The following is a 22,902-nucleotide window of genomic DNA, read 5'->3' on the forward strand; positions in this document are numbered from 1 at the left end:
AATCCTGTCTCTGAGCTCTGCAGGAAGTTCCTTTGACCTCATGGCTTGGTTTTGGCTCTGATATCATTGTCAGCAGTGATGCCTTCTATAGAGAGGTGTGTGCCTATCCAAATTATGTCTAATCAATTTAGTTTACCACAGGTGGACATCTCAGCAACGATCCAGAGAAATAAGAGGGACCTGGGCTAAATTGCAAATACTTTTTTTTGGCAAAACGTCTGAATACTTGGGTCAATTTGATATTTCAGTTTTGTTTTGTGTTTTGTAAAATAGCAAAACTTTTTAAATTCTGTTTTCACTTTGTCATGCTGGGGTACTGAGTGAAGATCAGTGAGAATAAAGACGCGTTTAAATGGCTGTAGCATCAGGCTGCAACATAGCAAAATAGAAAACAGTGAAGGGGGTCTGACTACTTACTTACTACTGAATGCACTCTTAAGTGTTATGGGATATTTCTGATGAGAAATAAGACAACCAAACCAGCTTAGGCTTTAGTTTTTCAAACTTTAAAGAGGTAAGTCTGTACTAAGGCAGATTTTCAGAAATGCATTACATGTTTTGGTCTCTTGTTATCAACTAAAAAACTTTGACATGTGCAGGTCAAAGAGTAAGGAATGACAATATCCACATTTCTTCCTTTGTTCATTTTCCTTAAAACTTTTGGTTGGCACTAATTCATCAGAGGGAACAAGGCTTCAGAGTTCTGGTTGGATCACATAAAACATATTGTAGCACTAAAATAGGGGAATGGTATTAAAAAAGTATGAGATTACAGCGTTATAAGAGGCAGGAACAATTCAAGTAGCAGCCATGTATGACAACAGATGAATAATCATTTTAAAACAAGAGTCTGCATCACTGTAGTGTGGATTATATAGGCTTGTAGAGAAGAGTGGTCACATACTTCTTTTTGTATCTGTGTGTTGCGCTGAGAACCATCACCCCATCCTGAAAGACAACAGGATGAAGATAAACATCAAGTTCAGATTTCAACATGGCATTTAAAAATCTGTCCTCTCTCTGCTACTTTTGTCTAAAACAGCAAAATTATCACAAGACCCATAAAAAAGACAGTACATTCTGTCAGAATTAACATCAACATTTGATTAATCTTTTTATAACCTCAATCAAACATGTGGCTGGTGAAGCAAACTGATATTTTTTAGAGAGGAAAGATGTATTTTTCACAGATTTAACACAGTTTTATTTACAGACCTTTGAATTAACTATCCAGTGAGATGTTTTATCATTATGTTAGTTAATATGTAAGAAATGTCAATGTGACTATTTCAGTCTGGGATGTTTGGTGGCCTTCCACAGAGGGTCCAGAGTTGGGGATGGGAACCAATAAGCTAAAGCAGTGATTCCCAACCTTTTATCCTTTGAGCCCCCCCTAACCCTAACCCTAACCCTAGCCCCTTGGCCAAAATTAACACATATCTTAAATATTTTTTGTGTAAATCCAAATAAAGTAGCCCTAAACACCAATTAATTTACTTAAAAACCATTGTATGAATTATTTAAAGTGTTGTACCATGATTTCTGTTAATATGTGCAAACAACCTCAGGGCAGACAGAGCCACACTTGGGATCTCTGGCGCCCCCCTGAGGGAGTCCTGGATCCCAGGTTGGGGACCAAGGAGCTAAAGCATATTGGCCCTACCATATTGGAAAGTGACAAAGATAAAGAAAAATAGTTTAGTGTACAATTATAATTAGATGAGATAAGACATACTTTATTGTCCCAGAGGGTAAATTTGTCTTAGGCAGAAGTGCACTATACACAGTTCAAACTACGGCTGGGCAAATAATCGCAAATTAGATTGAATCGCAATATGGCCTGCTGCAATTTTCAAATCACAGAAAGTGCAATATTTATTTAACCTGAAATTTGTGTCAAACTACCAGTTTAATATGTTTTTTACAGCAGAGGCGTTATGCATTACATCTCATGCATTCATTCTAGTGGCATATTTTTTGAATAGTGTACAAAAAAAATCTATTTTCTTCATTTTTGTATGTTTTCCTTGTAAAATATTAGAATTATATTAAAATTATCATTCCCTTTAATGCAACAGTTCATATCCGATTTGCAAAATGAGTTAAAATATTCACAATTAGATTTTTTTTTTTAAATTGTCAAGCCTTTGTTTAATCTAATATTGTGTTGGTTATAGTATCAAATTAATTATTGCTTGCTTTTGTTGGAAAATACAAGTGATGAAGAACTTAATAAATATATGAAATAATTGCATAAACATAAAAAAATTGCAGTTAGATTATTTTCCCAAATCTTTCAGCCCTAGTGAAAACATACATTGGCATGTAAAAGGAGGAGCAATTGTACATCTTTAGAATCAGTACAATAAATACCATTCCTGGCTACCATTACACCATGAAGACAAAAGAACACCCCAAGCAACTCAGAGAGAAGCCTACTTAAAAGTATAAGTTAGGGAATTGATACAAAAAAAAATCCAAGGCACTGAACACCCCCCAAAGTTCAATTAAATCCATCATCAAGAAATGGAAGGAATATGGCACATGTGTAAATCTGCCTAGATCAGACCATCCTCACAAATGGAGGGGGACTTGTGAGGGAGGCCACCAAGACACCTGTGACTACTCTGAAGGAGTTACAAGCTTCAGCAGCTGAGATGGGAGAGACTCTGCATACAACAACTGTTAGCCAGGTTCTTCACCAGTCAAAGCTTTATGGGAGAGTGGAAAGAGAAAGCCACTGTTGAAGAAAACTCAGATTAAATCTGGACCAGAGTTCTGTAAAAGGCATTTGGGAGACTCCATGGTCAAGTGGAAGAAAGTTCTTTGATCTGATGAGACCAAAATGGAGCTTTTGGGCCATCAGACAAGATGCTAAATACACTGCACATCACCACAAACAGACCATCCCCACTGTGAAGCATGGTGGTGGCAGCATCATGCTGTGGGGATGCTTCTTGGCAGCCAGCCCTGGAAGGCTTGTAAAAGAGGGTAAAATAAATGCAGCAAAATATGGAATATCCTGGAGGACTATTTTTTTCAGCCTGCAAGAGAACTACTGGTTGGGAGACGATTTATTTTCCAGTAAGACAATGACCTGAAGCGTACAGGGAAAGCTACACAGAAATTGTTTAAAGTAGGGCTGTCAAAGTTAATGCGTTAAGATCGCGTTAACTCAAATTACTTTTAACGCCACTATTTTTTTTGTCGTACGATTAACGCATGCACGTTCTGTGTGACCCTCAACCCACCCCGTAGTTTGCCACATCAGGAAGTAACGTCGTGATGTGGTACAAGCGAGCAAAAATGGATAAAGGACAGAGACTTCTGAATAACAGGTTCAGCTTTCATATCATGCCAGATAAGACAGAAGTTATTTTCTGTTATTGTCGCCATGAACTGAGTTATCAGGAGTTTGTACTAGTAGAGTCTTACACACTCCGTACCACTCGCTAGCCGAGCACACCACTTAAGCAGAGAGCCGCCCCCCTCACCATGCTGGATTGTTTACGCTCAGACAACTGCAAGCAGTGATGGACTCGCTATCTGGCATACCGGGCATTTCCTGGTGGGTTGACGCACTTTTGGGCCTGTATGATTTATTCATTTATTTATATCTGCTATGAACCGGCACTACAGCTGCACTGATCCTTTGTATCGACCATTGACTGGCCCAATCACGTCTCATAAAGGTCAGTTTACTCCCACTCCCATGCCGACTCAGCTCCTGCTTGAAAGTGAAAGTATTCGGACAAAACAAAACTTACTGAAACGATCGACTGGAACAGTAAATAAACGCCATATTAAAAAAAAAAAAAAAACAATCAAGATGCTGCAAAAAGTGTTAAAGACTGCAGTCCCTATAGGAGGGTCTGACGCTGGTGAATATAGGCCAACAGCTGCATCATGATGATGAGGAGGACACAGAGCAGCAGAGGCTGGTGTGTAAACAGGGGAGCAGAGGTTACAGGTGAGCCTGAGAGTGAAGAGGCTGTGTAGAGTATCATAATATAAGCTAAAAGGCATTATTAGACTGTGGGTCCCCTTTATTTATGAAGAAAAAAAAATGCTTGAGTAATCTGTAGTGTAATTCTCTGACTGTATTTGGTCTTTTTGTATCATCCTGTTGTGAGTCCTGATGAGGGATGATTGTGAGCCTTTATTTCCCTCATGTGAGACCAAAATTCTCTGCTTTAGTGTGAAGGATACAGGAATGATCTTTAAGTGATTTGAACTTCACTGAACCATGCTCTTTATGCCAATGTGTGATGATTAGATCTGTTATTCTGTGTTAAGCTGCTGAGAACAGAGGAGTTAACTTCTACAAGTCTGTGGTATTATTCAGTAATGTTACATTAAGGTCAGTATCTTCATTTATTGTGGCTTGGTGGGCTTGAGTTTACCATGTTATGCTCTCAGAAGATTTATAGAGCATTCAGTATCTTTGAGATTAGACTAGAATATTTTCTGGACATTATCTGTTGTGTGTTTTGGGTTGTTGACATGAACAAAGATTTGCATAAAAAACAGTATTGTTGTTCACTCGTGTTGATAAGGGTATTTAAATCTTGAGAAATAGTCCTGTAAGGGGCATTTAGAACAGACAAAAAAAAGTGTGATTAATTTGCGGTTAATCACGAGTTAACTATGGAATTTGTGAGATTAATCGCGATTAAAAATTTTAATCTATTGACAGCCCTAGTTTAAAGACAACAAGGTGAATGTTCTGGAGTGGCTGAGTCAAAGCCAAGACCTCAATCCAATGGCTGGACTTGAAAAGGGCTGTGCATTTGCAAAAACTGCAGTGTCCAGATGTGAGAGCCTGATTGAGACCCAACCACACAGACTCAGTGCCGTGTTTGCAGCCAAAGGTGACTCTACTAAACACTGACCTGAAGGGGGTGAATATTCATGCAGCCACTTGTTTCACATAAGTCAGATCTGTAATTCCCCCTTCATTTAAGAGTAAAATATATAAATATTAGGGACTGTTACCTTGATTGATAGGGCATACAGGTGATTGAGCATTACATGGTTTGGCTCTGGAAGCAACGTTGGGTCACACTGTTAAAGAGGATGAGAATTATTAAACTGCACACTTTCGTAACATGCATTAGTGCATCACAGTATCACGCCTGCACTTACAGAGACACCCGTGTCCTTGTTGAGGAGCACCTGCAGCAGGTGAGGAGGTAGGATGGGAGGATTTTTGATCTTGTCTTCTGACTTGGTAACATAAGGATCCTGTTGGTACGGGCCGGGAGGGGAACTTGACAAGTCTGGAAAAGTCCGCAGATACTAATGAATTATTTGAGGTACTTTAATAATTAAGTTTAAATAGTCTTTTAGGCGCATGCTTACTGTTGACCTGAAAATGCTTCATCTCCTTAAATTCTGTAATACCGCTATATAACATACTAAAATAGTTCTCCATTTCCAAAGGGGAAAAAATACCTTCATATGATATTTAGGCTACATCACCCAGGCCTACTTGAAAGTAGCTGAACTAAAACAAGTGTTGTTACCTGAGATGTCTGCAGAATCCTGTGAGTCAAGTCTGAGGGCGTCAAACACCTCAAAGTCAGTTCTCTTCACGTTGATGACGTTATTGACTGTCCCTGTTTTAGATGTCATCACAGCCTGAGAGAGAGTAAACGGAGATATGAGTGTGGAGTAGGCACTTTTACAAACATAAGAATAATATGGTGATGTATTCCACACAGGAAGGTTATGTTTCAAACTTTACTCACCCCTGTAGGATCGAGCGTCCACTGACCATCTACACAGAACTTGTACTGGTGCTCGCCCTCCGGCAGGTCCACGATCGCCACAAAGTTTTTCTGACTGCATTCAAGATAAATCAGACATTTTCACTCTGATAGAACTTTCAGCCTTGCTTAGCATTCTTCGTGAGTCTAACTACCTTTTGTTGAGAGGGATCTTGGTGGCCCAGTTGTTAAAAGAGCCTGACACAAAGACTTCTTTAGCACCCCCCGTCCACCTGAACACAGTGGGTCTGGCTTGTGTTGGACTTTTGCATTCGCTCTCCAGGTCCTGCTGCCAGGCCAGAAACTCCTGAATTTCCTGTGGAGCCTGGAAGGAGTGATATCAATGTGTTGTTGCCATGTTAATGAGAACACATTCAGCCTCTGTTTTCAAAACACACTTCCTGAAAGAAAGGCAAGCTGAGAAGCAGTTGAAGATGGAGACAAAGGTTTTGTGAGCTGGTATGTGAAGGATTGCTTCTTGCTGACTCTTGTAGCTATGTTCTATGTGTAGAACGAGAATGGACAGAATACAGACGGTTCTTTGATATTTTCAGCTTTGCTTCAACAATCTGGGGCTTAAGGTAAGCCAGATAAGTAAATTTTGTCAGATAACTGTGTAAGCCGCATCTTCATAAGTCATGATTGCATATGGAGCTTTTGTAATTGTACTTTTATTTGCCTTTACACAAAGTAAAACAGTTAAAATGGTCTTTTATTTGTCTGTCATTTGAAAAGCTATATCTGTTCAACTGCTTATTAAGACATTTATCTAATCAAACAATCACATGACAATGCATGTAGACATGGTCAAGATGATGTGCTGAAGTTGAAACCGAGCATCAGAATGGGGAAGAAATGTGATTAAAGTGACTTTGAATGTATGAAAATAGAGAAAACGTCCAGAGAGCAGCAGCAGGTCTGAAAAACCTTGTTGATGGCTGAGGTCAGAGGAGAATGACCAGATGGTTCAAGCTAACAGAAAGGCAACGATAACCCAAGGAACTACTCGTTACAACCGGAGACTGCAGAAGAGCATCTCTCAATGCAAAGAGCATGAAGTTGATGCTATAAACCACTCATGGCTGGACAATAAAAATGGTCAGATGAGTCTAAATTTCAAAAACAACATGCAAGCCTACAAGATCAAATCACCGTAGCAGATTCAAGGATTTGTACATTTTTCATATTAAATATGAGAATGACGTCAAATTAGGGCTGGGCGATTATGGCAAAAATCAAAATCATGATTAGCTGAACTCTTTACCTTGATTATGATTAATGAATGATTATTCCACCCCCAACCTCCTACTCTGTTCTGAAAATCTTTTTTGTAAAAAGTCAAATTTTCCAAGAAAAGTGGAAAATAAACAACTTGTATTTCTTGTTAACAAAATAGATGATTTTGATACTGTTGTATAAAAAGTAGAAAATAACTTTGCCGCTCACTTTGCAGAGTCAGCTCCGTGTTTGAGTTTTAGTGGACTGGATGGGAATGAGCGCATGACTGGTACTTCTTCTCTTGGGTTTACAGCAGGCTACATGCCTTGCAACACCTGGCTACCTATCATGTAACTACACAGCTAGTAGTTTGTTTTTAAGGGGGTGGTACATTAGTAGAGAGAGCATAACAAGGGGAAAAACTGAAATAACTGGCACAGCAGGTTTATGTCGGTTACAGGCTCTAAATGTTGGTTACGATTATTTTTGGATTAATTGCCCAGGTCTACATAAAATTATAACTCCCTTCTATACAACAATTCCTATCCAATTTGCAATACCAGTCAAAATCATCACAATTAGATATTTTTCAAAATTGTTTGGTGCTAGTTTTATTTAACAGTGTTGGTTATAATAAAGAATGATTTATTGTATGTGCTACATAATATAAGGCAGTGGTTCTCAACCTCTTCAGCTGGGACCCCCAAAATAAAGGTACCAGAGACCAGGGACCCCCACTGTACCTGAAGGTGGCTGAACACAGCCATGCACATTCTAGAATAGTCATGCGCAGACAAGGCTGCACATTAAGGGGGCACGAGAGAGCTTTCTGGGGCCCAGCCAAACTGTAAAGTGGCAACAGTGTAATTCAAAAATGTTCCTAGTTTTTTAAGGCATTTGGAGACCCCCTCTCAGTGTCTTGCGACCCCCAATGGGGTTCCAACCCCAACGTTGAGAACCCCAATATAAGGAACTTCAGAAATAATCAAATATCAAATCGAAATTGCAATACTGGGGAAAAACATCGGTATTAGATTATTTTTCCAAATATTTCAGCCCTAATTATAATAATGATAATGATGATAACAATAAAATAAATGACAATAACAATAGCAATAGTGGTAATGAGAATAACAATAACAATAGTAATAATAATAATAATAATAATAGAAAGAGAATGAGTAGAGTTGATTTAAAGATGTAGTAAAAGACAGATAAACTTTGTCAATGCCATTAAAGACCCTATCTCTGCTTTATAAGACTGTTATTTTGGATTCATCTCCTTGAAATGCTGATGTTATTACAATGATTAAAGTGAATGTGGCTTGTTAATTCACAAGCATACTATGGCATTTATCAGAGACTACTCATATTTCATGTGAAACAACATACACAGCACACCCAGTCCTGAATCTGTTATCTGAAGACTATCTGGTTTGATAACACAGAGCCATGGCATGAACCCAGTGTGGTACCTTTGTGTCCTCTCTCTGGAACAGGTCTGCGTCCTCTGTGCTGTCCATCAGGATGTTGGGTCGGGCCTCTTTCCCTCCCTGCTGTCCATCTCTGTAGGATCGGTCCCCCTGACCCCCGCTGGACCCCCGGTCACTGCTGCTGTTCCCCATCCTGCTGCTGGCACCTTTACCCACTACAACACAAACACACCGGTTAGAATCTAACCTGGGGCATGCAGGGGCCCGTTCTTGACCACCAGGGGCCCTTGTTTGAGAAGAGTATTTGTTGGAGAGCGTTTTTAGCAGCTCCAGAAGAACAGAAAGGTGATTGTTAACAAGTGTCACTTTAGCACACACTAACAACTCAATGAGAAAACACACTGTCAGCACCTACCTAAATATTTTCAGTCGCAGTCTTATCACACGGAAGTCTTTGCTTTTGAGTACATCTGTCCGTGGTTTAAAAATATCGTCTCGTGCTCGTATCGATGTCCTTTCCGTCTTTTAACTGCAGAAGTGTTCCTCGCGGGGGCGGAGCAGCAGACCCACTGTCCCAAAGATTCACTATCCTACTCAGAAACAGACACACTAATGTTTTCTACCCTCTCTTTGCCTCTCTTTTAACCTCTTTGTCTTTGTTTACTTCCTCGAGCTCTGCTGAGCAGAGACCGTCTTCGCCGTTCAGTGGAATTCGTTCGAGTCTCGTGAGTAAAACACACCTCTTCCGCCGCCTCCTGTCCTCGAGCTCAGAGTTAAAAATTTAACCCGATTGACGCCGAATAATGCGTGAAAATATCAGCTAGAGATGTAAATGAAGAAATAAATAATACCAGTATAAAGCCCAAGGGTATTTTAATGGATTCCAAAAAAGTTGGGACGCGATGGAAAATGTAAATAAAATAGAATGCAATGATTTTCAAATGTCATAAAAATGGAAGCCCGTTTCCGCCAGTTAAAGGAAAAAAAAAAGAAAACTTAAAAAAAAAACAAAAAGAAATAAAAGAAAAGAAAAAAAAAACAGTTCAGTCTTCCAAGTCAATGATTTTTAATCTTTTTTTGCCCAGGGCACACCAAAAAGCAAGCTGACGTCTCAAGGTACACCATATTAATGTCCTTGCAAAATAGCCTCTTTAGCGTGTGTAGCAAGTAGCAATACGTCACAGTCCCAACTGCATGCAATGTGAGCAAGTGCCAGCTACATCAGTTTAATTACAGAGTTTCCCTATGTAGCATCCATACACTCTGCAAGTGATGCAGTGCAGCTCCCCAGGTTTATCCCCAGTCACCCTGTTCCTATTTTCTCTCTGTCGCTCCTATTAAGATGGACAAGTAACAAGGGAAGAGGTTGCACAAAGGATGAGAAGACACCAGGGGTGTCCCACCGGAGGATATTCTTAACTTTCTTCCACTTTTCTCACTCCCGAAACTTGTTAGCTTGTTTTGCAAAGAAGAGTGTGTTGCATGGATATTCCCTATACCCATTTATGAATTTTTATGGTCTAACTTGTGCTAACATGGAGACAAAACTATGTAGCTCACAGCTGTTAGAGGCACCATTCCTCCGATTTTCTAAGTAAAAGCATGAGATGTCATATTTTTACATGTAAATTTACATTTGCATATTTGACAGATAACAGATGGGCAGTGAGCATGCAATGCTATATGATGCAATGCAAGTGTAGTGCTTGCACGCAGTAGTGACACTGGTTTTAGTCTCTTTAGTTGTTGCATAGTTGTAGTACTTATGTAAAGTCAGACGAATTTTCAAGGCACACCTAGACTTGTCTCAAGGCACACCAGTTTGCCACGGCACACCATTTGAGAACTACTGTACTAAGTCATAATTATGAGATACTTACTAGTCATAATAAGTATCTCATTATTCTGACTTACTATCTCATTATTCTGACTTAGTATCTCATTATTATGACTAAGTTTCTCATCATAATGACTTAGTATCTTATTATTATGACTTACTTTCTCATTATTATGACTTAGTTTCTCATCAAAATAACTTACTATCTCATCATAATGACTTACTATCTCGTTATTATGACTTAGTATCTCATTATTCTGACTTAGTTTCTCATCATAATGACTAAGTATCTTATTATTATGACTTACTTTCTCATTATTATGACTTAGTATCTCATCATAATGACTTAGTATCTCATTATTATGACTTAGTTTCTCATCATAATGACTTAGTATCTCATTATTCTGACTTAGTATCTCATTATTCTGACTAAGTTTCTCATCATAATGACTTAGTATCTCATTATTATGGCTTACTTTCTCATTATTATGACTTAGTTTCTCATCATAATGACTTACTATCTCATCATAATGACTTACTATCTCGTTATTATGACTTAGTATCTCATTATTCTGACTTAGTTTCTCATCATAATGACTTAGTATCTCATTATTCTGACTTAGTATCTCATTATTCTGACTAAGTTTCTCATCATAATGACTTAGTATCTCATTATTCTGACTAAGTTTCTCATCATAATGACTTAGTATCTCATTATTATGACTTAGTATCTCATTATTCTGACTTAGTATCTCATTATTCTGACTAAGTTTCTCATCATAATGACTTAGTATCTCATTATTATGACTTACTTTCTCATTATTATGACTTAGTTTCTCATCATAATGACTTACTATCTCATCATAATGACTTACTATCTCGTTATTATGACTTAGTATCTCATTATTCTGACTTAGTTTCTCATCATAATGACTTAGTATCTCATTATTATGACTTAGTATCTCATCATAATGACTTACTATCCCATTATTCTGACTTAGTATCTCATTATTCTAAGTATCTCATCATTATGACTTAGTATCTCATCATAATGACTTACTATCTCATTATTCTGACTTAGTATTTCATTATTCTGACTTAGTTTCTCATCATGACTTAGTATCTCATTATTACGACTTATTATCTCATTATTATGACTTAGTATCTCATCATAATGACTTACTATCTCATTATTCTGACTTAGTATTTCATTATTCTTACTTAGTTTCTCATCATGACTTAGTATCTCATTATTATGACTTAGTATCTTATTATTATGACTTAGTATCTCATTATTATGACTTAGTATCTTAATGTTACGACCTAGTGTCTCTTTAACTTGAGATACTATCTTATAAATATGACTTATTATCTCATTATTATGACTTAGTATCTTATTATTATGACTTAACAGTTTCTTGTTTATTTGTTTTTGTTTTGTTTTGTTTTGTTTTGAGTTTTTTGTTTTGTTTTGTTTTGTATTTTTCTTACATTTCCTATTTTTTTCTGAACTGGCAGAAATGGGCTTCCATACATAAACCCATTATTTTTTTCACAATACAACATAAACAACATCAGAAGTTGTACCTGAGACATTTTAACATTTCCTGAAAAAAATCTCCTTTTGAATTTTATAGCAGCACATGCACATCTCAAAAAAGTAGGGACAGGGAAGCGTTTTGTGTAGCATTCCTTCTTCTTTTAACAACAGTCTGAAAACGTCTGGGTAGCGAGGAGACCAGTTGCTGGAGTTTTGGGAGAGGAATGTTGTCCCATTCTTGTCTGATGTAGGATTCTCAACAATACTGGGTCTTTTTGCCAGATGAAGATAGAGTTCAGCACCTGAACTCTTCTAATGTGAAGCCATGATGTTGTGATGGATGTGGTATGTGGTTTAGCATTGTTTTGCTGAGATACTTAAGGCCATCCCTGAAGGAGACGTTGTCTGGATGGGAGCATATGTTGCTCTAAAACATCTATCTACTTGATAGTGTCTTTCCAGGTGTGTAAGCTGCCCACCCCATAGGCACTAATGCAACCCCATACTATCAGAGATACAGGCACAGACTGTGCACTGATAACAAGCTGAATGGTCCCTCTCCTCCTTAGTCCACAGGGCATGGCGTCTATTGTTTATTTGTAATCTGACCACAGAACAGTTTTCCATTTTGTCTCAGTTCCTTTTAAAGGAGCTTTGGCCCATGTTGGCTTCTTTCATGATACAGCTTTAACTTGCATTTGTGGATGAAAGGTGATCCATATTGACAGACAGTAATATCTGTAAGAGTTCCTGAACCCATGCAGTGATTTCCAGTAAAGAATCATGCCTGTTTTTATTTCAGTGCTGCCTGAGGGCCTGAAGATTACGAGCATCCAATATTAACCTTCAGCCTTGTCCCTTGCACACAGAGATTTCAGCAGATTCTCTAAATCTTTTGTTGATATTATGGATGGTAGATGCTGGGCAATTCAAAGTCTTCAGAATTTTTACATTGAGGAACATTTTTCTGAAATTGTTCCACATTTTTTAAACACAGCTTTTGCAGATTAGTGAACCTCATCCCATCTTTACTTCTGAGAGATTCTGGTGGTATTGCTTACTTTTTCAGCCTTTGGCTGCCCTCTCCTTACTTTTTGAGATTATTGCTGCCATCAGTTTCAAAAGGAGCAAATACTTTTTCAGGAAACAGTAAAATGTCTCAGTTTCAACATCTGTTATGTTGTTTGTGTTCTGTTATGAATAAAATATGGGTTTGTAGGATGTGGTCCAGTCTCTTCCAATGCTAAGAAGGAAAGCAATAAAGGTGAAATGGATCATGGATGAACCTCCAACTGTTATTATGTGGAAGTCTCTAATTGTAACCCTGGAAAAACTTGGACACTATGTTGATGGAAGGCTCATCTTCTTCTGCAGAAATGGAGGAAGTAACTGGAACAGTTGGGACTTGACTATAACTTGGGCCTTAATAAATAATAGAGCAGACAATTAGAGCATTTTTGGATCTAGAGTAATGGACACGAGAGCGCCTGAACCCTAAAACTTGGTTTACTTTGCAAGCACAGTGTCATGTTTGATTTTCTTATCTATGTCACAACACATTTTAGTCTATGGATTATCCAGTCTTTTAGCTGTATTGTTATTTGTTTGTGTGTTTACTTTGTTCCATTAAAAACTAAAAAAACAGAATTAAAAAACAATGGATTTATGACATTTGCATATCATTACATTCTGTTTGTATTTACTTTTTACACAGCGCCCCAACTTTTTGGAATTGGGGTTGTATATGTTAGGAGAATATTGTTTATTGAAATAATGTATGTTGATCTTTGAAACAAGATGGCAGGTCGAATGCTGAATTATAAGGTTGTTTTCATAAAGAGCAATACAATTTATTTTTAAGTACTCTTAGATGGGTATATATGATGAAAACCAGCTAAAAATATCAGGGTTTAAGTTTTGGTCTGTATTGTCTGTATGTATTTGGGTCTTTTTTGCAAACATATCTTTTGTATGTTTAGATTCACACCGAGTTTTTGTGTTATGTCTGTTTATTTGATTTGATTTTGTGCCATTTGTCATTTATTTCAAAACTTAAAAAATTACGGACAGAGAGGAAAAAAAAGAATATACAAACAGAACCCAAGAAATATGTTTTCAAATGAATGCAGGTTTCACATTTGTACTTTCCAACATGATTATTACTGGTTGCACTGGTAAAGATGAGACAAATATCAGGACACGAAAATAGAAAGAAGACACCTGGTTTTTAAAATCTGAATTTTTTTCATATTCAACTCAATTCAATTATTTGATGATCACTAGTAAACAACGCTTAATTTTACAGGATCAAAATCTACAATCAAATACAACCAAACCATGAAACTGTCAGAGTAGTTTATGACCAACTGTACTAAAAGGCAGTCATTTAAATGAAAAGTGTCTTTGCTTATTTGTGTTTTATGGGTTTTTGAACAGCCTGGCCCACAGTCAACACATGCAGGGTTTAAAAATCCCTTCAGTCCAGGAAAAACAGAGTCACTGGAGCTTATCTCATCTGATGGCTCTGAGGCTTTCTCACAGATATCCTCTTTCAGCTGATTCACAGAGTACACATTCAAAATAAGAAGAGACTCAGTGTTTTTCTCTGTGAGGAGCTCATCTTTTCTGTGCTAACAAGAGGAGTTCAAGTGTGTATATTTACTGCTCTAGTTATTAGTTTATGAAACAGTAACCACCTTTGAAAACAAAATGTTACTCTATCCCTTCTAAGAGTTCAAAGTTTTCCTTATAAGACTGTTCTGAAGCCCATTCATTCTGTAGATCATCTGAGGTCACGCACCGATGTTTGAAAAGAAGGCCTGGCTCAAAATCTCCATTCCAGTTCATCCAAGAGGTTCTCAATGGGGTTGAAGTCAGGACTCAAGTTCTTCCATGTCAAACTCATCAAACCATGTCTTTAGAGTCCTTGCTTTGTGCACTGGGGTACAGTAATGGTGGAATAGACAAAAGGCCTTCCCCAAACTGTTGCCACAAAGTTGGAAGCATAGCATTGTCTAAAATATCTTGGTGCACTGAAGATTTAAGATTGGCCTTCACTGGAGATACAGTTTTTATGAGTTATGCCAACTTCCTGGCAAATCCTCTTGGTTTTATGGACACAGATGCCAAAAGTAACACTGGATAAATAGTTCATTACATGCCTTTAGAAAAACTAAAGTTTGACTTGTGAAGTGAGCTTCTTCCTGAGACATGGGCCTAGTCACTCCTTTAACCTCCTAAGACCCTGCATGCACATATGAGGAAATTACATTTAGGCTTTTCCACAGCAGATTTCTATTAGGTAATTGTCCGATAAGTTTGGAAAATTTTCGAGTATTTTCATGGAAATTTTACAGATACGTTACATTGCCAAAAGAATTAACTCACCCATCCAAATAATTGAAATCAGGTGTTCCAATCACTTCCATGTCCACAGGTGTATAAAATCAAGCACCTAGGCATGCAGACTGTTTCTACAGACATCTGTGAAAGAATGGGTCGCTCTCAGGAGCTCAGAGAATTCCAGCGTGGTACTGTGATAGGATGCCACCTGTGCAACAAGTCCAGTCATGAAATTTCCTCTACAGACCTCCAAACTTCATGTGACCTTCAAATTAGCTCAAGAACAGTGCGCAGAGAGCTACATGGAATGGGTTTCCATGGCCAAGCAGCTGCATCCAAGCCATAAATCACCAAATGCAATGCAAAGCGTTGGATGCAGCGGTGTCAAGCACACCGCCACTGGACTCTAGAGCAGTTGAGTCTGGGTTTGGTGGTTGCCAGGAGAACGGTACCTTTCTGACTGCATTGTACCAAATGTAAAGTTTGGTGGAGGGGGGATTATGGTGTGGGCTTGTTTTTCAGGAGCTGGGCTTGGCCCCTTAATTCCAGTGAAAGGAACTCTGAATGCTTCAGCATACCAAGAGATTTTGGACAATTCCATGCTCCCAACTTTGTGGGAACAGTTTGGGGATGGCCCCTGCCTGTTCCAACATGACTGTGCACCAGTGCACAAAGCAAGGTCCATAAAGACATGGATGAGAGAGTCTGGTGTGGATGAACTTGACTGGCCTAGACAGAGTCCTGACCTCAACCTGACAGAACACCTTTGGGATGAATTAGAGCAGAGACTGAGAGCCAGGCCTTCTCGTCCAACATCAGTGTGTGACCTCACAAATGCGCTTCTGGAAGAATGGTCAAAAAAACACACTCCTAAACCTTGTGGAAAGCCTTCCCAGAAGAGCTAAAGCTGTTATACCTGCAAAGGGTGGGCCGACGTCATATTAAACCCTATGGGTTAAGAATGGGATGTCACTTAAGTTCATATGCCAGTCAAGGCAGGTGAGCGAATACTTTTGGCAATATAGTTTATGTTTGTGTATTTCATTGTAAGTTTGATTTAAAATTTGCTGGGTTTTTTGTTTGTTTTGTTTGTTTGTTGGTGGAAATTTGTTTGGAAATTTTGGTGCATTTCCATGGAAATTTCATGACATTTTTAGTAAATTTGGGGGAATTTTATTGGGTATTGGGGGGGGGGCTTTTTGATTTGCATTAGGTCTTACTGATCCCAAAGAAGTGGGAGAAATTAAAAATGCTTTTCAAACAAAAGCTTGGTCTTAGGAGGATTAAAGCTGCTATTATAACAACTTTAAAAGAAAAAAACTTCTAATCATGTGAACAATAATGTAATCAGAGATGTGTTCAGGAGGGCTGTTGATACCTGCAGCCCAGCAGAGCTGTGATTGCAGATCTCTACAGGACAGTTTGACCTCCACCCCACCTCAGACAGATCGCAAAGAAAGATACTTTAAAAATGTATCCTTCAGTTTATTTTGCACTGTCAGCTATACACCTACTGTGTAAAAGTGTAAGTGAGGATGGATGCAAATAGGTAGTAACAAAAGAAACGGTTCCAAAGAGGAGAGCTTTTGGACCCAGCTGTCTGAGTTTAATGGTAATCTGTACCTGTAGAGTTTTTCATCTTTGTATGGCTTTACATTCCCATTTCTCTTTCAGCTATTATTATAATTCATATTTGTATCAATGCCATCATTTATTTCATACCACAACAAAATAGTTTGCACCATTACCAAAAATAAAAATGCAGCATGAAAGGTGGCATGCATTACTGTCATCTCACAAAGGCAATGTTTTTTCACATTACAGGCACTTTTTCAACCTATGCATCAATTTAGGTGCAGATGTGTTATAATCTTTATCCAGTGCCTTCAGATTGCTACATTTCATGAAATGTCACTTAAATTTTTATTATCGGTATCTGGTCATCTGAAGTCTTCAGAGCTCTGTGTAATTCACAGACACAGTATTAGAGGCCCAGCTGACACAGATGAACAAGGTGAGACAGAGGTAGGTCCTTACAGGTTAAGGGCTCCTCTTCCTCTCAATTCTTCAGGACCTCAGAGTTTTGATCCATGGAGGGTCTGGTGTTTATGACACCTCTGTCTCTCTCTCTGAGGTAGAGCTGAGACTCTGGGAGAGGTGGAGGTGAGGGAGAGGAGGCAGCAGAGCAGTGATGATGAAGGAGAGAAATCAGGAGAGAAAGGCAGCAGAGAGATTAAAGAGAAGCAGAGGAAAACCGCTGGACAAGAACTAGGTGAGCTTGAGACGTAGAGAGAGGGCCAGAGGAAATGATGCAGAGAAATCATCAATTTCAGGCCCACTTTTATGTCCTTTCTAGATGCTGTCATATACATGTAGGTTCATCTAAAAAAGCAGAATATCATGTAAAAGTTTATTTTTCTTATGATTTAAAAGTGATACAAAAACATTGCAAAATTGGGCAAAAACTGGTGAAACAAAGTTAAAAAAAAATGGGCAAAAAGTGGCCAGACAATGGGGTAACAGTGGCAAAAATGTGTTGAAAGTGTCAATAACAAAGAAGAAAATAGTCCAAATTGGTACAATGTAGCAATAATAATAATAATTTTTTTTATTTAGTAGCAAATAATGGATTCAAAGTTGCAAAAAGGTGGAGAAAAGGGATTAAAAATGATGAAAAATTTGGCAAAAAATGGCCTAACTCTAGCAAAAATTGGCAAAAAGTGGCCAGACAATGGGTTAAAAGTGGCAAAACTAGTGAAAATGTCAAAAAGGTGGCAACAATGGGTGACCATTGGCAAAAAGTTCGTAAAAAGGTTAAAAGTGATGAAAAGTATGGCAAAATAGGGCAAAGAAGTGGCCAAACAAAGGCAAAAAATGGGTAAAAATGGGCATAATGTGGCAAAAATGGGTTGAAAGTAGTAAAAACGTGGTAAAGAAATGATTAAAAGTTGCAAACAATTGGTAAAAAGAGAATAAGAGTGATGAAAAATGGCAAAAATGCTGCCGTTCCAACACACATGCACTGATATCAATAAATCACACCAGGGGAGGGTCTCATTGTCAGTTTTTTTTGTTCAGGGGTCCAGCCAGATCTGTGCGAAGGCCTGGTTACAGTACTTGCCATTAAAGTTGTAGTAATAAGGCATAGTTGTACAAATTCCCAAGGCACACCTAGACTTGCCATAGGGCCCACCATTTGAGAAACACTGAATTAGTGGATAATTATGAGGTTAATGGCATACAAATGTCTGTATAGTATCACAAGAAACAATCTGTCACTGATAATGAGCGCATATTCATTTTATTTCTCACTGACATCAGGCTACAAGCTTGTATCTTAATTTTACACGATTTCCATTTGTTTTTATAAATCAGTGCCATTGGTCATCCTTTACATCTGCCAGTGGTTAGAACTCATTTTAAAGCAGTAGTCTAACATATGTCAAAAGGTCCATTTTTGTGGTTCCCTGAAAAAGTGGTGATTTTAGAGAAACCAGTCTTTGACCCAACACCAGCATTATGCAAGTTCCACCTGGCCTAAAGATTTTTCAAGACATTAGCATGTGCTGAGTTTGAGCTGTGAGATGCTTTTCAAAGAAAAAGATGAATTATGGTTGGCTATTTGGGTATTTATAGCTCAAATGGGGCATTTACTGGAGTTCTGTGGCTTTATGAACAGGAGACTTTCTCATTTCTTTCCACTTATTTTTCATTCTTTAGTCAAAGGGGGAGGGGCCTCATATTGGCCTTTGCCCTGGGCCTCCAAATGACTCAAACCAGCCCTGCCTCACACCACACCACAGGGCATATGATATTTTCATCTTTGGCCCAATGACACACGCCGATTCTGCAAGCATCACTCCAAAACCACTATCAACAGTCCCAATAGCAGCAAGGAGCTCTCTATTAAAGACACTGTAGTCTGTGGAATGTCCAGGGACTTTCAGCAGATGGAAGCAGGTTCTAGATTGATCTAATACAGAGTGAAACACTTCAGGACTTTTTGCTTGTTTTAATCTTGATGATTAGTAATGAAAGTTGATGAAAGTAAAAAAAAATCACTCTCAAAATATCAGAATATTGTGGAAAAGTCTAATTTGCAAAGGTTTCCAGATGTATCCAGACTCAACAATACAGATGAGCTGGAGGCTGCTATCAGAGCAACCTGTGCTCCATAACCCCCCAGCAGGACCACGGACTGATCGCCTCCATGACACGTCACATTGTCACAGTAATTCATGCAACTTCTGACCAAGTACTGATGTTTTTCAGAGGGTTAACATGTCTGTATTTTGAATAAAGTTATCGGACATAATTAACTTTTTTATTATATTCTAATTTTTGGAGTTGCGCCTGTACATTTGGATAACACAAGTACTGCATGGGCTGTACGTGGACTGGTGGTCCTGCCCCATGTATGGGGCTGGCAGCCAGGATGGGTCAGAGTCAGATCTGTGGCTCCTTCCTTGTATGTATTTCTCCTCTCCCTGTCAATGATTTCTCATGCTGTCCACTATCCAACCTTCTCCAAATAAAGACAAAAAGGCCAAAAGTAAATTTTCTAAAAATGACACAAGTATAAAGTGCATGCTTATTTAGAACAAAATGTGCAGGAATAAAATAAAAATGTTTAAGTGGTTTTAATATTAAGGAAGGCTGTTTAAAAGGTAAGGAGGAACAGTATGTGAAATAGCAAAAAGGCCAAACACCACCATCTTGTGCAAAGATAGAATAATGACAAAAATCCCAAGCATGGATTCACAAACGTGAAACTTCGTCATAGTTTTCCCTTCCTAAAAACAATCCTTCAAAGTATTCAAAACATATTGTGTTTAACAGAATTGTCTGGATAATGAGGGAGGAACAGTGTCTTGTCTGATTGCAAAAAAGCTCCATTTTGGTCTCATCAGACCAAAACACTTCCTTCCGCTTGACCATGGAGTCTCCTCCATGCCTTTTGGTGAAATCAGTCACAATTTAAGTTTTTACAAAAGAGGCTTTCACTTTGCCAGTCCCCCCTAAAGCTGAATAACTTAAAGTTGTTTGCAGAGTCCTGAAACCTGTCCTGGAACTCCTTCAGAGTAGTCATAGGTGTCTTGATGGCCTCTCTAACTGGTCTCCTTCTCGCACCGTCACTCAGTTTGTGCAGATGGCCTGATCTAGGCAGATTTACAAGTTCCTTCCATTTCATGATGATGGCTTTAACTGAACTACGGGGGAAATTCAGTGCCTTGGAAATATTTTTGTATCCATCCCCTGACTTGTACTCCTCATTAATGTTTTCTCTGAATTGCTCGGAGTGTTCTTTTGTCTTCATGGTGTAATGGTAGCCAGGATACTGATTAAACAGTGACGGGACCTTCCAGACACAGTTGTCTTCATACTGCTATTATTTGAGAAACATTAACTGAACTCAGGTGATCTCCATTTCACTAATTGTGAGGCTACTAGTACCACTACTAGGCCATTCACTTTAAAAGAGTGAATATTTAGGCAGCCACTTATTTTACCTTAATTTCAGAGTTTTTTTTATCAATAAAGCCAGTTGAAATTGACATATTTATAAAATCAATTAAAAAGCTAACCAACCAAGGGGGTGAATACTTTTTATAGGCACTCCAATGTCCCAACATCAGCTTTCACCAGGATAAGGCATAAAAAATACTTCCTTCTTTGAAATAAATATGAATTTATGGTCATCTCTGATTCAGAGGATCTAATGGATAAATAACGGTCAATCAGGACACATGTATGGAATGTTTTAAAATAATTTATTAGGAATTTTAAAAAGTTTTTTTTTTTTTCAAAGGAATAAACATTACAGGAAAATAAAATCAGAAAATGTTACAGTGTGGACACGATTGTTACTTCTCAGTGAAAACAGCATCAAAGTTTGAGCTACCATCGTAGCCCGCAGCAGTGTGAGAGTGTGTGTATCAAAATGTAAAACCTGGTGCTTCGTGGGTCAGAGTGCTTCATTTGTTCTTCAGCTAACATTCGAAGGAGAACACATCATCATCATCATGATCGGCCAGTGCAACGTCTTAGTAGCTCTGAACATGAATGTTTTGGTCTAAAAACAGCGGCCACATTGCTACAGTCTGTGACCTCCAGTGGATACGCAGCGATGGGATGGAGAGGTGGGGGGGCGACAGGTAAACAGGGTTAATAAGACCCCTCCTTGTAAAACATCCCCAAAGATGACAAAGATGTTAATGTAAAACACAAAAAAATCAGATTAAAATTTCACATTTGCAACTGAGGTACCAATCCCTCGAAAGAAAAGAAAAACAGTACATGGCACATTGGAAACCAATGTGTGAAAATGACGACACGCTCACGCAAACATCAACACAACCTGCAGGACGAATCAGTCGTCACTGTGTTAACTGTGCACGGCCGCTCCTGCAAACTACTCCTTCATTTTCCTTCACAAACAATCATCACATGTTGAAAATCACAGTTAAAACAAAAATATGACAAAGTAAGAAAACAGCATGTTTTGTCTCCTGATAGAGGAGCGTTTTCACACCCAAATATCCCCAAAAGTAAAGTGTTTTTTTCCAGACGCAGCCTCCTCATATACAGAATCATCCGTGGGAAATACAGCGTGTGGCTGGTCTGACATTGACATCAAAGATACTGAAATGTTTTCGACCTTTGTGCGAAACTAGGACTGGTAACAGTCAAACTTTCCAACACGAAAGGATTGAATCAGCCTTACCTTGTCTCAAATCCTCCCACACAAAAATCGTTATAGGCCCTCCCCCAGAAACCGGTCATATTTACAATATTTTACAAAATTGTACAGCTCCATGTAGGCCTATTATGTAACTGTGACTAATGACATTATTAGTGTAACAAGTTTTGTTAAAAAATCCTACCAAGATATACACTTTATGACACATTTCTTAGGAAATAGTATTAATCAAATGTTTGTTAAAATTCAGCATGAACAAGTGACAAATATACAGTTTTCCAGTACAAATTACAGCTCCTGACCTTCAAACACTCAGATTCTTCTCCTAATTGGAGGTCAAACGATCCAATAAAACAGCCAAACAGATAAAGAAATAACGCAGCCATCACAAAAAAAACAAAAAAACAAAAAACAAAGTGAAACATTACAACAGAAAAAAAAGACTAAAAATACAGCATGTGTGTCTGTGATGCTATCATGTGTAGTCATGAACGTTTTCGCTCCGTGTGTGATTTTTTTTTTCTTTTTCAGGAGGTGGAGTTTAGTGAGGCGTCAGCGGGGGTGACACCAGGGTGGAGGGGGGTGAAGGTTCAGCAGCCCCGACACAAGAGGAGGGCTGGACCGAGACCGACCAGATCAGCTCCAAAGCAGCTTCAACTCCTTCCAGCTCTCAGTCGACAGCTCTGCACTGAAACATAAAAAACAGCTGGATTACTCGTGGAAAATTAACACTCTCTTACATGTTCATTAGTTTAATTTAAAGCTAGCAGAACTTGAAGGGACTTACTCTCTCAGTGGTAGCCGTTAGTAAAGGCTGTGGCGATCAAAGGGCCCTGTGGGAGAAAAAGACAGATGACTATTTAATCTCAGACTGAGCTTCAGATTTTCTCTTGATCCATTCTTCAGTGTCTGAGTGAGCTGCTTCACCAGCACAGACAAGGACAGAACTTTGTTGGCATGTCATGCTCTTCCTGTAGACAGGATTATTTTTGAAAACAGAAAATGAACAGGCGGCAATACAGCATCCTGTTTTTTTATTCTTTAAGTTGGCACAGCATTGCATT

General features: G+C 38.5%; 2 protein-coding genes across 3 annotated transcripts in view; both read right to left on the minus strand.

The window, feature by feature from the left end:
* Positions 1-82: 82 nt before the first annotated feature.
* On the minus strand, positions 83-9,151 carry prkab1b (protein kinase, AMP-activated, beta 1 non-catalytic subunit, b). Its single transcript, XM_041787472.1, has 8 exons — positions 8,835-9,151; positions 8,462-8,634; positions 5,924-6,093; positions 5,751-5,844; positions 5,526-5,640; positions 5,146-5,279; positions 4,996-5,064; positions 83-948 (listed from the first exon to the last, which is right to left on the minus strand). The coding sequence occupies exons 2-8, from the start codon at positions 8,609-8,611 to the stop codon at positions 871-873; spliced, it is 810 nt and encodes a 269-aa protein (XP_041643406.1). The 5' UTR covers positions 8,612-8,634; positions 8,835-9,151; the 3' UTR covers positions 83-870.
* Positions 9,152-20,903: 11,752 nt separating this feature from the next.
* The window catches only part of msi1b (musashi RNA binding protein 1b), a 43,132-nt gene continuing 41,133 nt past the window's right edge, over positions 20,904-22,902 (minus strand). For both annotated transcript variants that reach the window (XM_041786572.1, XM_041786573.1), the window contains exons 14-15: positions 22,626-22,671; positions 20,904-22,526 (exon numbers count right to left, since the gene is read on the minus strand). In XM_041786572.1, coding sequence (XP_041642506.1) covers positions 22,630-22,671 — 42 coding nt within the window. In that variant the 3' untranslated portion in view covers positions 20,904-22,526; positions 22,626-22,629. The remainder of the gene's footprint in view (positions 22,527-22,625; positions 22,672-22,902) is intronic.

Source organism: Cheilinus undulatus, linkage group 5 (genome assembly GCF_018320785.1).
Source record: "Cheilinus undulatus linkage group 5, ASM1832078v1, whole genome shotgun sequence".
In the NCBI taxonomy this organism is placed as follows: Eukaryota; Metazoa; Chordata; class Actinopteri; order Labriformes; family Labridae; genus Cheilinus; species Cheilinus undulatus.

Excerpts from the sequence above, each read along its gene's own strand:
- prkab1b (XM_041787472.1), bottom strand. The coding sequence starts at position 8,611 with ATGGGGAACAGCAGCAGTGACCGGGGGTCCAGCGGGGGTCAGGGGGAC. Across the intron at positions 5,280-5,525 it reads GGATTCTGCAGACATCTCAG|ACTTGTCAAGTTCCCCTCCC; the intron begins GTAACAACACTT and ends GGACTTTTCCAG. Across the intron at positions 949-4,995 it reads TGTATGCCCTATCAATCAAG|GATGGGGTGATGGTTCTCAG; the intron begins GTAACAGTCCCT and ends GTTGTCTTTCAG.